Source organism: Chionomys nivalis, chromosome 20 (assembly GCF_950005125.1).
Source record: "Chionomys nivalis chromosome 20, mChiNiv1.1, whole genome shotgun sequence".
NCBI lineage: Eukaryota > Metazoa > Chordata > Mammalia > Rodentia > Cricetidae > Chionomys > Chionomys nivalis.
Genome location: NC_080105.1, coordinates 5,733,140 through 5,752,871, shown reverse-complemented (window position 1 = coordinate 5,752,871; position 19,732 = coordinate 5,733,140). Strand labels below are relative to the sequence as shown.

General features: G+C 56.0%; 1 protein-coding gene across 4 annotated transcripts in view; it reads left to right on the top strand.

The window, feature by feature from the left end:
• The first annotated feature begins 2,938 nt into the window (after positions 1 to 2,938).
• Positions 2,939 to 19,732, top strand: part of Unc13a (unc-13 homolog A) — a 47,613-nt gene continuing 30,819 nt past the window's right edge. For all 4 annotated transcript variants that reach the window (XM_057752292.1, XM_057752293.1, XM_057752291.1 and 1 more), the window contains exons 1-11: positions 2,939 to 3,059; positions 8,739 to 8,768; positions 9,315 to 9,414; positions 11,001 to 11,118; positions 11,786 to 11,909; positions 12,121 to 12,194; positions 12,549 to 12,603; positions 13,523 to 13,555; positions 15,923 to 16,130; positions 18,250 to 18,780; positions 18,936 to 19,044. In XM_057752292.1, the coding sequence (XP_057608275.1) occupies positions 3,038 to 3,059; positions 8,739 to 8,768; positions 9,315 to 9,414; positions 11,001 to 11,118; positions 11,786 to 11,909; positions 12,121 to 12,194; positions 12,549 to 12,603; positions 13,523 to 13,555; positions 15,923 to 16,130; positions 18,250 to 18,780; positions 18,936 to 19,044 (1,404 nt within the window). In that variant the 5' untranslated portion in view covers positions 2,939 to 3,037. The remainder of the gene's footprint in view (positions 3,060 to 8,738; positions 8,769 to 9,314; positions 9,415 to 11,000; positions 11,119 to 11,785; positions 11,910 to 12,120; positions 12,195 to 12,548; positions 12,604 to 13,522; positions 13,556 to 15,922; positions 16,131 to 18,249; positions 18,781 to 18,935; positions 19,045 to 19,732) is intronic.

Genomic DNA, 19,732 nt, shown 5'->3' with positions numbered 1-19,732 from the left:
GGGGGGTTGGGGAGCCGAGTCTTCTGTGCACCTGGGAAATGTGCGAGTACTGGACCTATCTGGTGGACACCACCGGTAAGTGATGATCTGATCACTGTCTGACGAAGTAGATATGATGCGGGTTGTGGGTCCTATGGAAGATGGAAATATAACCCTCTCAGGATAGAATTTACTGATCAAGGAAAACAGATTCTGACTGAGGAATGGACTACTGGTAAAACCTGGGATATTCAAATCTATGATGGACCTTGGACCTTATCCTCACTATTAGATTAGAGGTTCAGATAAACCCCCCAGTGGCAACAGCACACAGCCCAGTCCTGGTACCTCAGGAGGGGGTTGGACACCAGAAGTCCACTTGGGATCCACCCCTCAGGGCCGGGATTCTTCATACAGTCAACACCCTTTATGGGACTTGGTTTCTAAAACCTTCCCAATTTTCCAGAATGCTGACTTTGTCTAAATGCACAACCACTTTCTATGTTGGTATTGCAACAGCTGGTGATTAAACCTCGGTCTCCCCAAAATCCTGCCCTTGTGGGGAAAAAGGAAATATTTCGCTACAGCAGCTGACAGGTATGGGGACCTGTATGGTGTCCCTTGGAAGGCGAGCCCCAGCAGGTCTATGTAACCAGATCATCACTATACAAAATGACACCCTCAGCCTGTCGGTGGTGGCACACGCCTTTAATTCCAGCACTTGGGAGGCAGAGGTGGGTGGATCTCTGTGAGTTCGAGGCCAGATAGTTCCAGGACAGGTTCCAAAGTTACAGAGAAACCCTGTCTTGAAAAATCAAATAATAATAATAATAATAATAATAATAATAATAATAATAATAATGACACCATCTATTTGATATCTGCTGGATGGTGGGCTTGCACGTCGGGGCTCACTCCCTGCATCCATGGGAAGTCCTTAACACAGGACAAGGTTTTTGTGTGATGGCCCAATTATTCCCCAACATAAAATACTATACAGAGGTCCAAATGGAACTGGCCTTTCCCTTGTTCCTGCCAGGGAAAAGTGGACTATAGGGGCAACAGCTGTCTTGCTCTCTTCCCTGGTAGGACTGGGCATGGTGGGAGCAATGGGGGTGGGTACCGCAGTCTTAATTCTCCAGGATAGAAACCACCAGGCCCTACAGCCAGCCATCAATTCGGATCTCAAAAACATAGAACAGTCTATACTCAATCTAGAGACCTCTTTAGATTCCCTGGCTGAGGCTGGACCGCCTCTGCTGCCCTGGGGGGAAAATGTTGTTTCTCTGTCAATCCAGGGTAATAAGAGATACAATGATCTCTTTAAGAAAATGGATCAATGATAGAGAACAGAATGCTGGGTGGTATGAAAACTTGTTCGTCTGGTCTCCTTGGTTAACAGCCTTATTTGAGCTCTAGCAGCCACAGACGCTCCTGCTCACTACTTACTCCCGGCCCCTGCCTCTCAACAGACCCATGACTGAGTTCTGTCATTGGTACTTGTGAGGGGGGAATGTAGGACCCAGGGCAGCTTGGTACACAGCTGCCAAGTCAGGCTCTATAGACCAACAGGAATGTAGGTCTGAACCTCAGTTTACCCTAAGGCAATACCTGGTTCCAAGAAAAACCACCAACGGAGACCACCCATCCTCCATCCAAAACCAGACCATCCAAAGGCAATTTCTAACATTCCAGCTACTGTAAGTAGGATCGCTTGATGTCCCTTAGCCCAGTACACACCCATCCCCTTTTCACCAGGGCACCCCTAGACAATGCCAGTCAATCAGGGGTCCTGAGCCTTAAACATCCCTCTGCTATTATAAAAACCCTATCCCAACTGTGCTCAGGGCTCTCTGGTCTCACTAACACATTGGGCACATGGAGAGTCTGAGTTCACGAATTTATGTAGGAATAAAGGCTCTTTGCTTTTTTTTTTTTAAAAAAATTTATTTATTATGTATACAATATTCTGTCTGTGTGTATGCCTGCAGATCAGAAGAGGGCACCAGACCCCATTACAGATGGTTGTAAGCCACCATGTGGTTGCTGGGAATTGAACTCAGGACCTTTGGAAGAGTAGGCAATGCTCTTAACCTCTGAGCCGTCTCTCCAGTCCCAGGCTCTTTGCTTTTATACATGGGACTCGGTCTCCTTGTTGGTTTTGGGGGGACTCCATGGATCTAGGTATAACAGTGCACAGACACAGGCACACACATAAAGACATACTTGAGTGTGCACATATGCTCAGACTCACACATGCTCACTCACACTGACACACACACACACAGAGACAGTCACACACTTACACACACGGGCTCAGTGAGCAGAAGCACTTCCAGCCACGCCTGAGGACGTGAATTCCTGGAGTCCACATCCTGGAAAGAGAAACAGCTCTGGGATGCTGTCTTCTGACCTCCACGTGTTGCGTGCTGTGCTACCCGTGAGGCTCACTCCCACACTCATAAAATAAATGTAATTTTTTAAAATTTAGATTTATTTTATCTTATGTGCTTGAGTGTTTAGCCTGCATATATTTCTGTTACAAAATGGGTGGAGATACTTGCAGGTGGCGGAGCACTTGCCTCACATACGGGAGGTCCTGAGTTCAAGTCGTTGCTCCAGCGTAAAACAAAACCTGAAACAAATATAATTCAGTGCTAGGACACCAGGGACGGCTCCCTGGGACACTGGAGACTGGGAACTGAAGAACAAATAGGAGTTCTGTAAATAGGAGAATGTAAAACGAGCACCGGTTAGGTTGCTCAGAGGGAAACAGAAACCTGGAGACCTAGATAGGCGGTAACAGGGATGGAGAGGCTGATCCCTGCTGACCAGCGGGCAGACGGAACCGGCCTGGGTCCGCCCTGCGGCCCGGCGCTTTAAGGCGTCCGGCCCGGCCCCGCCCCGTCACGCGTCTCCGGCTCCGCCCACGTCGCAGCGTCTGCGCGCGTCAGGCGCTGTCCGCGCCCCCGGTGCTGAAGCGACATGGCCGGTGGCTGGGCCCCGGCTTGAGCCCCGAGCCCCGCGCTGCGCCCGCTGCGCTCCGGCCGCCGGAGTCATGTCTCTGCTGTGCGTCGGAGGTAGGAGCTGCGTGGACGCGGGCAAAGTGCCGGGTCCGTCCGCGTGGTCGCGCCGAGCCGGGCTGCACCGCGGCAGGGACCCCTGGTGCGCGCCGCAGGGCACGCGCGGATCAGCTCTGGGGGGGTCCTGCCTGCCGCACACGGGCGTGGATGCGGGGCTTGGGCGCCTGTGTAGACGCTGTGTAGGCACTGGTAGGGGTGGGGGAGTCGGGCGCCTCTGGGGTGCGGGGTGTGGGGGCAGTGGGCCCGACCTGGGCGTTTGGGCACCTCCTCTGGTCCCCACTGTCCCGCACTCAGTGCTGCGGGATCCGCGGAAGCGCCTGGTTCCCTCTTCGCCTCACCCCTATGACTGGAGGGAGGTAGGAGACTGGGGGGGGCAGCTATTTTGGGGCCAAAACGCCATCTGCACCGAGGCCCACGCCCAGGCCCACGCTCCATGTTTGATGAGGGGAGGCCGGGAACCACCCGAGAGGTGTGACCCCTGCACCTCTCGAAGCCCCGGGTGGGGCCAGGAGCAGCCCCAGGGTAGCTCTGCTGCTGCAGACCTTGGGCGGCGGAGAGGGCAGATAGGGGCGCATGCCGACACAGTTATGAGCTCTGTGTCTTTGGGGTGAGTGTGGGTCCCCCCGCGTCCCTTCCCCTTCCCACCTCCTGGAGGCTGTGTGTGGCGGAGGGTGAGTCTCCTACCGCCTCAGATCTCAGGCTGCCGGAGACCTTGGGCGGCGGGAGTGCGGATTTGAGCTCCGCGGCTGCGTGGCCCGGGCTGGTCCCGCCCCTCTGCCCCTCCCCCGCTCCCCAAACCCCTCTGCTCGCGTTCCATTCACAAACCCGGCCCCGCCCGCCTGCGTTCCGCGGTGCACAGCTCTAGTTGGGTGGACGCGGGTGTTCTTAAAGGCGCAGGAACCCTTTTCTGTGCGCTGGTGCTGAGAAGGCCTCCTACCCGCTCAGACCTCCAGGCCTGGGAAGTAAGTGGAGTCGGATGTGATGGGGACCCTACCCTCTGGGCATTTCCCACTGGCCCAGCTAGAAATGGAGGTGGATCTCTCTCAGCAGCTCCCTGCACCCTGCATCCTCCCATCCTGCCTAGAGTGTGTGTGTGTGGGGGGGGGGCGTCATCCCTACTCTGACGCAAACCGGAGGTTTGGCTGCGGGGGTGGAGAGCGGGCACCGTCAGAGAGGAGGCTTCCAGAAACACTGGCCTGGGGCGACATTTGTATGGGATTCCCCGACTCCCTGGGTGAAGGAGGCCTTGAGGGAGCCTGAGCTTGGTCAAAGCCTCACAGTAGTGGGAACACCTTCTGGCCATCCAGGGTCCATGACTGTCCCCACATGTTCTTAGCTAGGCCCGGGACCTCTTAAGACTCCTTGGGAGCTGTATGGCTAAGTCAGGAATATGGGGGCTCCAGTCTCCCGGCAATGGAAACTTCCGTGTTGCAGACACTGATCTGGAGTGTCCACACATAGGCTAATGAGTGCTAGGATATGCACATACACGGGCTGGAGCTGAGGCTCCGTAGGTGCAGTGCCTGCAGCTCAGTGGGTGCAGTGCTTGCAGCTCAGAGGATGCAGTGCTTGCAGTATACACAAAAACCAGACCTGATGGCACACACCTCTCATCCCAGGACTTGGAGGCAGAGGCAGGGGATCAGGTCATTCTCATCTACATCTGAGGGCAGCCTGCGCTACATGAGCCCTGGCACACACGCAAGAATAAAATATAGTAAGGAAGATCCCATCCCAACACACGCATATACTTGACCACACTTCCCACCTCCCAAAGCACACTTGTTCACAGGCAGACAGGCCAAGCTGTGATCTCACCTGACTTTGCAAGAAGCCATATATATATATGTGTGTGTGTGCGCGCACGCGCGTGTGTGTGGAGGTGAATAAAAGAATTTTTGGGAGTCTGCTCTCTCCTTCCATAATTCGGGTTCCAGGGTCATCAGGCTTGGCGCAGTCAACATTGCCTGCTAAGGCCTCCCTCCCTCTTTGTTTGTCGAAATCAGATGGATCTCTTACTGAAACTCAGCTCACTGATTGGCCCCACTGACTCCAGGGTTCATTTGAACCTGCCATCCCTGCTGGCTCTTTGGCAGGGTCCTGGGGATTGGAACTCAGGTCTTATTTAGTTCTTGCATAGCAATCTCTTTACATGCACCCATGAGCTAGCTCCCCAACTCTTTCCTCCAGTTTTCCTTTAAAAATGAAAAGGATACATTTTAGCCAAGCACAATGTCGCACAACTTTAATCCCAGAACTCGGGAGGCAGAGGCAAGTGATCTGTGTGAGTTCAAAACCAACCAGGTCTACAGAGTGAGTTCCAGGTCCACCAGAGCGAGCGAGCGAGCGAGCGAGCAAGCAAGAGAGAGAGAGAGAGAGAGAGAGAGAGAGAGAGAGAGAGAGAGAGAGAGAGATTCTTAATGGCTGAACTCCCTCTGATGCACCCTGACCCTACCATTTGTTCCGAGAGCTGTGCCTCGTGTAGCCCAGGCTGGCCCTCACTATGTAGTAGAGGCTGTCTTTGAACTCCTGATTGTCCCGCCTTAATCTCTGGAGTTCGAGGATGACAAGTGTATATCTTGAAGTTTCCATAACTATTTCATGAATAAGGTGAGCAAAAGAGGGGTACGGGCATGAATGTGTGGGGGTGAATTTGCCTTGAATCTGGAGTAGTACCGGAGTCGAACCTGTCTATTCATCATAGCAATCTCCCCTCACCTTACAGATGAGGAAGACTGAGCCCCAGAGAGAGGTCCATCACACAGCCACACAGCAGGGAGGAGCTGAGGACTCCCTTGCTGACTGTGAACTGGGGAGGAAGGTTGGGTCACTGTCCTTCTGTGAAGTCCTTGATCTTCCTCTTTTCCCAGAATCCTTTGCAAAATTCTGTCCCTAGCTGCCTCATCGCCGCCCCTCCGATAACATCCAACAACAGGGGCCTCCCCATAGCGACTGTCCCTGCTTGCCCCCCATCTGCTTCGGGATGCAATGGCGGGTGGCAGTCCTGTGCCCAGTCAGCAGCCAGAGTCTCTATTACTGTCATGCATGGCTCCCTGAAAGTTCTGATGATCTTGCTTAGTATGCCCTGTGGCCTTCCAGAAGCTTCCCTAGTGGCCGGGTCCCCCACACTGCCCCAGTGAACCCGGACAAGTCTCCCCAGGAGAGCTGCTGTTTTTAATCAGAAAATAGATCTGAGCATCTGAGGCTGCCGGCAGGAAGTAAAAATAGTGCCAGTGACAAGAGACCCGAGTGAGGGGCAGTTCCACCTCCGTCCAGTCGGGGAAACTGAGGCCGTGGGAGGGGCAAAGACCTGAATCCCCAGCGCCTGCCCAGGTCTCCCGAGTTATAAATAGCTAGGCAGCCGAGGCGCTTCCGCAGCTGACCCCAGCGTGGCGCTAAAGCTGGTGGCCATGGATGAGGGAGATATTGCAAAAAGAGTTGCTGCTTTAGCCTGCTCCACCTTCCACTCCCCAAACCTGGGTCCTCCAGACTCCCTTTCCCTACCCCCAGACACCCACCCCTGCCCCGCAGATACCCTCCCCTTTCCTCCAGACACCCTCATCCCTCCCCTAGACACCCTCCTCCCCTCTCCCCCAGACACCCCCCTTCCCCAGACACCCTTCCCTCTCCCCCAAGACACCCTCCCCTCTCTCCCAGACACCCTCCCCTCTCCCCCAGACACCCTTCCCTCTCCCCAGACACCCATCCGCTCCACCCAGACACCCTCCCCTCCCCCAGACACCCTCCCCTCTCCCCCAGACACCCTTCCCCTTCCCCCAGATACCCTCCCCTGTCCCCCAGACACTCTCCCCTGCCCCAGACACCCTCTCCCTTTCCCCAGACACCCTCCCCCTTCCCCCAGATACCCTCCCCTCTCCCCCAGACACTCTCCCCTGCCCCAGACACCCTCCCCCTTCCCCCAGACACCCTCCCCCTTCCCCCAGACACCCTCACCTTTCCCCAGACACCCTCCCCTCTCCCCCAGACACCCTCCCCTCTCCCCCAGACACCCTCCCCTCTCCCCCAGACACCCTTTCCACCCCCAGGTACCCTCTCAGACTCCATTCCCATCCTAGAAATCCCCACAGCAGGCTCCAGACCTCACCCCTAACCACCCTCCCCCAGGCTCCTCCCCCACCCTGGCTCTCCCCCTACTTCAATACCCTTCCCTCTTCAGACTCCCTGCCCATATCCTGGGTCTCCAGGGTCCTAGCCTGAGGTTGTCGGAGCCCCAAGCATTCAGCCAGAACGGGGGTGGGGGGACCCCAACAGCCTTTATCCTCTAGCCACAGAGGCCACAGTACAGGGGCCAAGGATCATGGAGGAAGAGGGGAACATGGGGGGGGGACCAGGTAGGAGGCAGGGGAGACATCAGCTGGAGAAAGTGAGCTGAGGATAGGCGCAGGGAGCTCACTCACTAGCCACTGGTCACACAGCAGCTCCTCTATCTGGCCTGAATCTCTGTTCCCTTCCCCCAGTGTCCAGTCCTTCTCCATTCATGCTGCACAGTCCCAAGTGTGCTAGGCGCAGTATCAAATTTGTTGGTGTTTACAAACTGAGTTTTCCAGCAGGTGCTTGGTGATAGCACAGTTCACATAGGACCTCAAGGTCTGGAATGGGAGGTGTGTGATGTCATCTCTTAAGTAAAAACCGACCATGTGCACAATGTTGTCTCTCATGGAGTGTCCACACTGTTACCAGGAGCCAGCTGTGGTGATGGCTTCTGGGAGTGAGGGCTAGTGGGACCTGGGAAGATGGGAGAGCTTGTCCCTGCTTTGGGTTTGCCCGGGACCTGCACACTGTCTACACACGTCTCAGAAGGGAAGGAAAGGGCAGCTGGAGACACAGAGGGATGGGTCATCTGTTCATGGGCTCTGCCTCCACCCAGCTTTGGAGTGCTGAGTGTCAAGCCCAAGGTGACAACTAAGTCAGGACCTCTGACCCTGCAGGTCACAGGGAATGTTTCAGAACCCCATATGTCCATGTCATCCTGCAAGGCCTCTTAGGGGAGGCCTGTCATCTCCCCAGGTCCAGTTTTATTGGGGCTGGAGGGAAGAAGCCACAGGGAGCCTGAGTGAAGGGGAGGGTTGTGCCCATGGGCCAGACACCTCCTGCTCTATCTGATGGCCTTTTCCCCCTCTCTCCTCTTCTCCTTCCTCTTTTACCTCCTCCTCTTTCCCCCTCCTCTTCCCTTTCCTCTTTCTCTTCTCCCACCTCTCCCTCCTCCTCTCCTTCCTCTTCTCCCACCTCTCCCTCCTCCTCTCCCTCCTCCTCTCCCTCCTCCTCCACCTTTCCCACATCTCCCTCCTCCTCTCCCTCCTCCTCTCCCTCCTCCTCTCCTTCCTCCTCTCCCTCCTCCTCCACCTTTCCCACATCTCCCTCCTCCTCTCCCTCCTCCTCTCCCACCTCTCCCTCCTCCTCTCCCTCCTCCTCTCCCTCCTCCTCCACCTTTCCCACATCTCCCTCCTCCTCTCCCTCCTCCTCTCCCACCTCTCCCTCCTCCTCTCCCACCTCTCCTTCCTCCTCTCTACCTGACACCTCTGTTTAACCTCCTGCCTACCTCTCTCTCCTATGTCTCTCTTGCTTCTCTGTATCTCTCTATCCCTGTCTTCATCTCTGTATGACTCTCTCTCCCCTCCTCCCCGCACCCTCTTGCTCACTCTTGTCTCTTCACAGTCAAAAAAGCCAAGTTTGACGGTGCCCAAGGTAAGTGTCCTGTCCTGGCTGTCCTTCACTGTCCCCATCCCCTGTCTTTCTGTCTTTTCTTGTCTGGTCTCCTGGGCCTGAGGAGGGACTTTGGCACCTGTTGCCATGCAGCGGGCAGGTTCATCCCAGGCGTGAGCTTTTTCCCCAACCAGGCCAGCAATCCTCTTGGGGAGGGAGGCAGGGTGAGGGGTACCTGAGAAACAAGCGGAACCCTAGGCCTGAACACCGCCAGCCCCAAACTCCAGCCCGAGCTCTGTCCGTCCTTTCATATTTTAAGACAGGGTCTCACTGGCTTGGTTAGCTTGGGACTTCAGCTGAGGCTGGCCTTCAACTGGTCATCTTCCTGCAAGGACTGTCAGTCCCTCCTGGGGCCTCAGTCTCCCCAGCTGAAAACCAAACCCCTTAGACTTGGCCTCCATTACCCAATGTAAGAATGGATGGTATCTGGTGGTTCTGGGACCCGGTCTTGCTGGTCCACCACTGGGGTGAGGTGAGCACACGGACCTGAGAGGGGACAGCCGGCCATTGTCCCACTCTCTGCTGCAGAGAAGTTCAACACATACGTGACTCTGAAGGTGCAGAACGTGAAGAGCACTACCATCGCTGTGCGAGGCAGCCAGCCCAGCTGGGAGCAGGACTTCATGTTGTGAGTGAGGCCCCGCCCTCCTCCCCACCGCAGGCTCCACCTTCCCTCTTCTGGCCGCTACACCGAAGGCTCCACCCACATCTTACCACCACAAGCCCCGCCCACCACACCCATTGCGGAGGCCCCAGTCCCCGTCCCTTCTCCCCACCCCCACCACTAGAGACCCCTATAGACTACAGCTCCAGGCCGCGTCCACAGCAAACCCACAGGTCACGCCTTAGGAGGTGCCCGCAGACCCCGCCCAAACAAACCCCACCTCAGCAGGCCCCGCTCGCCTCAGGCCTCACCAGAGAACCTACCCCCAGACAGGCTCCCCTAACACGGCTGTCCCAGCCCCCACCCAGTGTGATCACCCCCCCACCCCGTCACCCCCACGTTCCCCTTCCTGCATGAAGCCACGCCCATCGCACTACTCTCTTCCCGGCAGAGAGCCCGCCCACCCGCTCGCGGCCACATCTGCTGCTTTTCTGCTCCCTTCTGCGCCATCGCCATCCCTAGTCCGGTCCCTCTGCCGTCCCTTACGTCCCCCTCCCCCAGTCTTTTCCCCTTCAGGCAGTGGGAAAGATTATAAACGCTAAAAGCCTCCTCAGTGTCACTTACATAAAACTGTCCCTGATCCCCACGGCCCCAGCGGCTCCCTCACTTCCTTAGATGCCCTTCTCAACTGGCCACCCCTCCAGGACCCCTTCCCTGACCCGCTGCCAAAATGCTACCCCCTGGCCACCTCACACCTCTGCTGTAGGAGCCCATGTGACCTCCGCAGGTACAGTACAGGGGGAGGGTACTCAGCAAATACTTGTTGCTGAATTCCTGCACCCCCAGCCAGCAGGGCCACAGAGCCCACTTTACAAAGTGACCTCTCCACTGGGCTGTTTTATTTATCTTGAAGACGGGATCTCATGCAGCCCAGACTGGCCTAACTATATGGTTAAAGATGACCCAAAACCCGATCCTCCTGCCTCAGCCTCCTGAGAGGCGATATTACAGATGTGCACCAAAACACCTGTTCCTTGTCCCATCTTTTCTGATGCCTAGTGACCAGGCTGCGCCCCATTCTGAAATTTTTCATTCTTTTAAATCAACCACGTCCATCACCCTGATTGGGGTCTCAGCGGTGAGTTCTATTTTATGGACGAGGAAAAGGAGACCCAGAGAAGTCATTCTGGCATAGGGTTGGCCGGCTTGTGGACTCAGGCATGGCTAACCCCAAGTTACACCTTAGAGGAGTCTGGCTAGAGGACCTGCTATGGAGGTGTGTGTCCCTTGTCCCCCAGCGTTGTTAGGGCCTCATGACCCGATGAAGGGCCAGTAAGACAGAGGATGTGATGGTCTCTGCTGCCCCATTTCTTCCCTCCTGGATGCACCTCTGGCTGCCTGTGATAGTCTGAGCTAGATGCTCTTTCCAAAGGCCTCAGTTTCCCTCCAGAGAATGAAACCATTGTGTCACCTCTCTGGGCACTTGGTCTCCTCCCGGCCGGCTTCCTACTGCAGTTCTCTGTGTGTGTCTTCAGGCCAGTGCCCTGACCTCTCTGAACCTCTCTTCTCCCCTACCCACCCCCTTACGTCCCCACCTCCTGTGCACACAGCGAGATCAACCGCCTGGATCTGGGCCTGACGGTGGAGGTGTGGAACAAGGGTCTCATCTGGGACACTATGGTGGGCACTGTGTGGATCCCGCTGCGGACAATTCGCCAATCCAACGAGGTGAATGACAGGAGGGGTGGGAGAGTCCGGCAGAGGCCCAGGGCCTTGGGGTCTAAAGAAACTGAGACTTGCCTTCCCCACGCCCTCGATAGTCTCAGATGCGGTCTCCAGAGTTGTCCCTGGAGGCTCCTCATTGTGTCTGCATCCCAGCCAAGAATTTAGTCTCAGTTAAGGATCCAACCTGCTCTTTCCTGGCCTTGAGGGTCTGGGCATCTGTCTCTAGCTTTGCATCCCTGGACCGTGAGCTCCTCAGGAACCAAACTAGTGACTAGGGCCTCCTGGGGACTCCAGCACCACCCAGGGTAGACCAGGCTTTGACAAGACACTGGAGTCTGTTTTTAAATAAGTGAATGAGGGGGGCTAAAGGAACACCCCTGACGGCAAGAACCAGAAACAGAGTAGACGGGGACCACAGGTGTGAGGGTAGATGGTGTCCTTCTTTACAGTGACTGTCATTGCATGAACAATAAAGAAACTGAGGGTCAGAGTGGTCCTCGGGTGCTCACAGTGCTCATGTCCCACAATGGTGGTGGTGGGGGGTCTCGTTCCTGAGGGTGGAACAGTCCCTCACCTGTGAAGTGGCAGGGGACTGGGATATGAGGCCAGTGAGTGGCCATGCCCTTTCCTGGGGGCTCTGACTCTAGCCCCATGCCTTCACCAATGACAGGAGGGTCCGGGAGAGTGGCTGACGCTGGACTCTCAGGCCATCATGGCAGACAGCGAGATCTGTGGCACCAAGGACCCCACTTTCCACCGCATCCTCCTAGATGTGCACTTTGAGCTGCCCTTGGGTGAGTCCACAGGCATGGCCTGACCAGTGAGATGGTGGAGGCCGTGTACTTTAGGGTCCTCCCAACCCATGCTGAGCCCCTGCCTTCCCACCCTCCCCACCTCCATCCATTCCTGGGTTCCCCCAGGATGTTCTCCACACCACCCAGCCAGAGCCCAAGGGAGGGAGGCCAGGTGTCCCTGGCATCCAGGACATGGCAGCTTTGCTCGCAGACATCCCCGAGGAGGAGGCACGATACTGGGCCAAGAAGCTGGAGCAGCTGAATGCCATGCGTGACCAGGATGAGGTGTGTCACCCAATAGTAGCTGTTGCCTGCTGTGCTTGCCTGTAGCTGGCTTCCTGGTGCTCCAGACAGAACCCAGCGCACAACCTCTCCAGGGACATACAGGGATATTCTGTGCCCCATCCTCCCTGCCAGCCCAGCTTCAGGCTGGCTCTCATCTGTGCCCAGTGTCCCACAGCTGAGACCCACGCGGTGTCCTGGATGGGTGGGGGCGGGAGATGGGCCACTGCCAATTCCTACTTGGGTGCACTCTCTGTCTCCCCATCCAGCTCCATGGATGCACACAGTCTGGTGCAGAGGGCTTGTTGGGGTAAGCCCGTGTCCCCACTGTCCCCTGACACACTGTCCCCTCCTTAGTACTCCTTCCAGGACCAGCCGGACAAGCCACTGCCTGTGCCCAGCAGCCAGTGTTGTGAGTGCCTCTCCCCCATGGCATGACGGTGGCCACCATCTTGTCTAGAGGTTTGCGCCCTGGGGTCAGGCCAAGGCTACACAGCCGATGGCCAACAGCTTGGCAGAGCGGCCCAAGTCTGGTGTGCAGCCAGAAGCCAGAGCCAAGCCACACATGATCCTGCCCAGGGCTTGAGTCCCTCAGACACCCAGACACATCCAGGATGGGTCCCCATGCACAGAGGTGTCAGCTCCTGTGACCTCCCTCTTCTCAGTGTCCACCCAGGACGGTGGAAATGGGACAGCAGCAGGGTTCCCTGGGGGCATCTCGTCAGTCACCCATGTCCTGGAACAGGCCACCATGGGGGTAGCCTTGTGACCCTACAACCTTTTCTGAGATGTGTAGTGTTAGGGTGTATGGAGAGCATGGTTGTGTCTCTGGCCCTGCCAATGGGAGGCTCTGTGACTTCAAACTGCTCACTCACCCTCTCTGAGCAAAAAAAAAAAAAAAAAAGAAAAGAAAAAAGAAAAAAGAAATTATGTGGACAGAAGACCTAGGGCTGGGGACATGGCTCACTCAGCAGGTAAAGAGTTTGTGACAAAGCACAGGACCTGAGTACAGATTCCTGACACCCTGTCAAAACTGGGCATGGTGCCAGGACATGGAGGCAGGAGGACCCCTTGGAGATCACTAACCTGCCTGGTTGGGGAGCCCAAGAAAGCCGATGAAAGACCCCATCTGTCCTCAGACCAAGAGGGGGGAGCAGTCCCTGTGTTCTGAAAATTCCTGTGCTGGAGGCGATGTGGGGGCATTGGGAGGCACTTACCTGGAATGACAGCCAGAAGCCAAGGGTAACCTGGCCCTACCTCAAGGTGCCAGGGCTGGGTGGGGTCTGGGATGAGGGAGATGGCTTGGCTTACCTGCGCCTGTTCTCTTGTAGGTAACTGGAATTACTTTGGCTGGGGAGAGCAGAGTAAGTAACTGACCCCGAGGCCCTTAGGGACCCCGAGGTTCCTTACTACACTGCACAGGGCATTGGGGACCCTGCGGGGTCAGAGGTGGGACTTCCAGCTGTGCAAGGCCAGCAGCAGGTGGGGCCCCCACCTGCCCCCATGTGTGACCTCACCCCACATCTCAGCCTCTGTTTCCCTTGTTGGCCTGGAAGTGGCCCCATGTCATAAATGTGGGAGAGCAGGGCCAGGTGTCAACAGCAGCCAGGCAGAGACCCCAAACCATCCCTGCCCTTGTTCCTAGCACCAGCTCAACATGCGTGAGGCCCCTGGTTCCAGCACCAGGTGTCCAAAGCACAGATACTTTTGGTTAAAACCTCGGTCTGGCAGAAGGTGTCACTAGGACCCTGGGAAGCTAATGAAGCCCAAAGCAGATGATTCTCTCAAAGCCAAATGGGCTGGAAATGTGTAGGCAGATGCAGGAAGTTGGATCAAAAACCATATGTTGGAGCAGGCAAGATGGCGCAGCCAAGGCTGACGACCTGAGTTCGATCCCTGGGGCCGCATGTTAGGAGGTGAGAGCTGGCTCCTGTAATATTCCTCTGGCCTCCACACAGATGCTGTGTTATCTATGCCCACAATGGACAGATGCAATATAATAATTTAATAAACATCTGGCAAACAAGCACAGACTCCAACTGAGATGGCTTTCCTGTCCAAAATAGCATTGTCTAAAAAAAAAAAAAAATCATTACTTTGAGGGCTTTCACAGTTTGAGCTGAGACTATACAACTGGTCTGTGAGAGTCTGGGTCAGAGATGGCCCTTTAGCCAAAGACACAGCCAGATAACTCGGTAGAGAAAATGGTTGGGCAGCAGGGTGCTTGGGTAAGTGTGGTCAACTGTCCTGAGTGTCGGGGATGTTTGTCCAGGGGCCACTAGAGTGCGCCCTGCACTAGGAAGTGAGCCTGAGGGGTCCATGTCCAGGCTCTGAAAAAAAACAAAGTCCCCATCGCTGCTCAGGCCTTCCTCAACCTAGATGACTTTGTTGCCAGGTCCCTGTTCTAGATGACATAGTGAGTCCTGCTCCCCGATGACACGGTTGGGTCCCCAAGTCCTCCCCGATGACACAGTTGGGTCCCCAAGTCCTCCCAGATGACACAGTTGGGTCCCCAAGTCCTCCCAGATGACACAGTTGGGTCCCCAAGTCCTCTGAGATGACACAGTTGGGTCCCCAAGTCCTCTGAGATGACACAGTTGGGTCCCCAAGTCCTCCCCGATGACACAGTTGGGTCCCCACGTCCTCTGAGATGACACAGTTGGGTCCCCAAGTCCTCTGAGATGACACAGTTGGGTCCCCAAGTCCTCTGAGATGACACAGTTGGGTCCCCAAGTCCTCTGAGATGACACAGTTGGGTCCCCAAGTCCTCTGAGATGGCACAGTTGGGTCCCCAAGTCCTCTGAGATGGCACAGTTGGGTCCCCAAGTCCTCTGAGATGACACAGTTGGGTCCCCAAGTCCTCCCAGATGACACAGTTGGACCCCAAGTCCTCTGAGATGACACAGTTGGGTCCCCAAGTCCTCCCAGATGACACAGTTGGGTCCCCAAGTCCTCTGAGATGACACAGTTGGGTCCCCAATCCTCCCAGATGACACAGTTGGGTCCCCAAGTCCTCTGAGATGACACAGTTGGGTCCCCAAGTCCTCTGAGATGACACAGTTGGGTCCCCAAGTCCTCCGAGATGACACAGTTGGGTCCCCAAGTCCTCCCCGATGACACAGTTGGGTCCCCAATCCTCCCAGATGACACAGTTGGGTCCCCAAGTCCTCTGAGATGACACAATTGGACCCCAAGTCCTCTGAGATGACACAGTTGGGTCCCCAAGTCCTCCCCGATGACACAGTTGGGTCCCCAAGTCCTCCCCGATGACACAGTTGGGTCCCCAAGCCCTCTGAGATGACACAATTGGACCCCAAGCCCTCCCAGATGACACAGTTGAGTCCCCATGTCCTCTGAGATGACACAGTTGGGTCCCCATGTCATCCCAGATGACACACTTGGGTCCCCAAGTCCTCCCCGATGACACAGTTGGGTCCCCAAGTCCTCTGAGATGACACAATTGGACCCCAAGCCCTCCCAGATGACACAGTTGGGTCCCCATGTCCTCTGAGATGACACAGTTGGGTCCCCAAGTCCTCTCAGATGACACAGTTGGGTCCCCAAGTCCTCTCAGATGACACAGTTGGGTCCCCAAGTCCTCTCAGATGACACAGTTGGGTGTCGGTCCTCCCTGCTCTGCAGCCCTCGCAAGGGGTAGGGTAGCAGAGGATGAAGATGCCCCAGCCTGGAGGTTGGTTTAGCCCCACTGTGCCCCCTCCTTCCTCCTGCAGATGAGGACCCCGACAGTGCCGTGGATGACCGGGACAGCGACTATCGGAGCGAGACCAGCAACAGCATCCCGCCACCCTACTACACAACATCGCAGCCCAATGCCTCTGTGCACCAGTACTCCGTGCGGCCGCCCCCTCTGGGGTCCCGGGAGTCCTACAGCGACTCCATGCACAGTTATGAGGAGTTCTCAGAGCCTCGGGCGCTCAGGTGGCTGGGGGCTGGGAGTGCATGCCTTTAATCCCACCATTTAGGAGGCCTGCCTGGATCAAGTTGGACCCATCTCACGGAATGTTTTTATTTATATTTGTTTCTTTTGCTTAGTGGGGGGTGCATGTATTATGGGGGTGTGTATGTAGGGTGTCAGACAACAACTTTTTGACTCTCTCCTGCTAGTTGTGGGTCCCGACATTGAACTCAGGTCGCCAGGCTTGGTGGCGAGCACCTGTACTCACTGAGCCATCTTACTGGTCCCTGGTGTTTTGTTTAACACGAGAGCCTTTATTTAAGATGGGGAGGCAGGAGGATCAGGAGTTCACAGCTATTCTAATTACATTGGCAGTTGGAGGCTAGCCTGGGGTACATGACACAGTTGGGTCCCCAAGTCCTCTGAGATGACACAGTTGGGTCCCCAAGTCCTCTGAGATGACACAGTTGGGTCCCCAATCCTCCCAGATGACACAAAAAGCAAAACAAGTTGGACGGTGGTGGTGCACACCTTTGATCCCAGCATTTAGGAGGCAGAGGAAGGGATCTCTGAGTTCCATGACAGCCAGGGTTACATAGAGACATCTGTCTTGAAAAAACAAACGAGGACTAGGTGCCACTTCTTATCCTGTGTGCATGCCCCCTTTTAAAACACTGGCTACACGAGCTCCTGGCTTTTGCCTCCAAATGCTGCAATAAAGGCGTGTACCACTGCGGTTTACGCTAGGGATGGAAGCCAAGGCCTTGCGTATGCTAACCAGGCATTTCACCACGCATGCTAACCGAGCACTACAGGCACGCAGTACAGGTACTCCACCGCGCATGCTAACTACGTATGCTAACCACTACAGCGCGCACTACAGGTACTCCACCGCATATGCTAACCAGGCACTTCACCAGCCAATCAGCAAGCACCCTATCAGATTCCACACATCTCTGGGGGATGGATGGTGGAACAGGGTGGGCAAACCCCCTAAGCTTGGCTGTGGACAGGCTACGGAGGTTTAAATGGTTTTCTGGAAGCAGGAACGGACAGAATCCGTCTGTCTCCTGAGACCAGCCTCCACCCAGGCCACGCTGCTTGGTGTGGTCAGTGCTGGCTGGTGCAGGTGCGGGAGCGGACTGGGTCCTGCCGTGGGGTCAGCGCTCAGTTGGGTCAGGGACATCGGGGAGGGCTTTCTGGAGGACAGCTGGAGTCTCCCTTAAAGGCCAAGTAAAGTTTCCGCCAGGGACAAAGAGCAGTGTGACTGGGGCTGCCAGGTGCAGAAAGACCCTGGGTGAATGGGCAGAGAAGAGGGCCCAAGGGTGAAATGGATCCAGACTCAGACTAGGGGAGGCAGTGGGAAAAAAGCCTGGTGCCGCCAAGTCCACCCTTAGTGCAAGCAGGGGGAGCAAGCCTGAGGTGGACTCCAGCTAGGGGTCCCCCTCCCTGCACCCCTCCCTGCAGGGCAGTTTGGAACCTCACCACTAGGGAGAGTGTGCTATCTCCCTTGGTTGACTTCCTGTCTATCTAGTCTCCAGCCCCGGATGTGTAGCTAACACATCTAAATGACAAACAAGGGTTTCAGGGCTTCCCATATTACAACGCCACTCTTGAGGATAGCAGGTTTGTTGAATGACTGAATGAGTGTTAGAATAAGTGTTCAGTGGTTGCCATAAGCAGGGACAGGTTATGTCTGGGAGGATCTAGGGTAAACATTAGGAGCTTATAATGGAAGACTGGACATGGCCAGAGAGTCCGGGGCTTTGGGGAAGGGAGTGCACACTGAGGCTGGGCTGTAGAAATGACTGAGTCTGTGCCGTAGTCAAGCCAGCAGCACGCGTGCCAAGCAGGGGCACACATACACTCACTAGGTGCTTAATACACGCTAAACACATGTGTGGGTCAAAGAGGAGGTCTGCGTTCCTGGGGCAGAAAAGAATGAGTCCACAGGAGGTGTTCAGTCCGTGATAAGTGGGTGTGTGGTCCGTGTTCCAGCAGCAAGCACACCAAAGTCAGTACTGACCACAGAGCTGCTGTGGGTCCCACAGACCTTGAGCAGCAGTGTGTTGAGCACACCCTGGGCGAACGGTGTGAGCACGGGGTTGGCGGTGTGGCCGAGTTCTGACCGCTTTTCCACAGCCCCACAGGCAGCAGCCGCTATGCCTCCTCCGGGGAGCTGAGCCAGGGCAGTTCTCAGCTGAGTGAGGACTTCGACCCTGATGAGCACAGCCTACAAGGCTCGGAGCTGGATGACGACAGGGACCGCGATTCCTATCACTCCTGCCACAGCTCCGTGAGCTACCACAAGGACTCGCCCCACTGGGACCAGGGTGAGGAGGATTTGGAAGATGAGGAGCTGCCCGAGGAGGAGGAGGAGGAGGAGGAGGAAGAAGAAGAGGAAGAGGAGTTAGAGGAGGAGTTAGAGGAGGAGGAGGAGGTGCCCGATGACCTGGCTAGCTATGCCCAGCAGGAAGACACTACTGTGACTGAACCCAAAGAGTTCAAGCGCATCAGCTTCCCGCCGTCTGCACCTCAGAAGGAGGCTAAGGTCCCGGCTATGCCCACAGAAGCCCCTGATGTGGCCAAGGGCGTCCCCAAGCCGGCCACCCCTGAAGAGATGGCAGCAGCAGAACGCACACAGGAAGCCGAGCCCCCAAAGGTTGAAGAGAGGTATCTGGAGGTCTGAGGTACAGGGCACTCGCCAGGCCAGGATGCAGAGGGCTCTGTGGGCCCTGGAGGGCTGCCCAGTGGGTGGGCAGAGTGTGAAGAGGAGGTCAGGGTTCCTTAGAGGCATTCTGAGCCTCTGTCTACATTCCCTGGCTTAGTTTCAGGTCTCGAGAGGATGAGGAGGGCCAGGAAGGGCAAGACGCCATGTCCAGGGCCAAATCTAACTGGCTGCGAGCTTTCAACAAGGTGCGGATGCAGCTGCAGGAGGTGAGTGACAGGCGCAGCCCATGCATCACCTGTCCACGTCTGCCATGGAGGCCACGCCCACCAAACCCCTCATCACCACACACTAGTGTGACTATGCTCAACGACATTGTGCCCACCACCACCACACCCTGCTTGACAGCAGACTTTTGGGAAGGTCACTGCCTGGACTCTCCTGGCCCTGGCCCTGTTCTGACCCCCTGGCTCCACACCCATCTAAACTGGGCTGGAGCGTCAGGAAGCCAGATGCTTAGATCATCCTACATCATAGTGCAGATATTCCAAACCAGGTTTCTTCTCCATTTAAGAGAATGTAGCCGGGCGGTGGTGGCACATGCCCAGCAGTTGGGAGGCAGAGGCAGGCAGATCTCTGTGAGGTTGAGGCCAGTCTGGTCTACAGAGCAAGTTCCAGGATAGTTAGGGCTGTTACACAGAGAAACCCTGTCTCGAAAAATGAGAGAGAGAGAGAGAGAGAGAGAGAGAGAGAGAGAGAGAGAGAGAGAGAGAGAGAATGTAAAAAACAGAGCTGGAGAAACGGCTCAGCAGTTAAGAGCACTGACTGCAGAGGACCTGGGTACGAGTCTCAGCACCACATGGAAGCTCACATCTGTCTATGGCTCCAGTTATAAGGGACCCAACGTCCTCTTCTGGCCTCTGTGGACACTAGACACACATGTGGTACACAGACAGA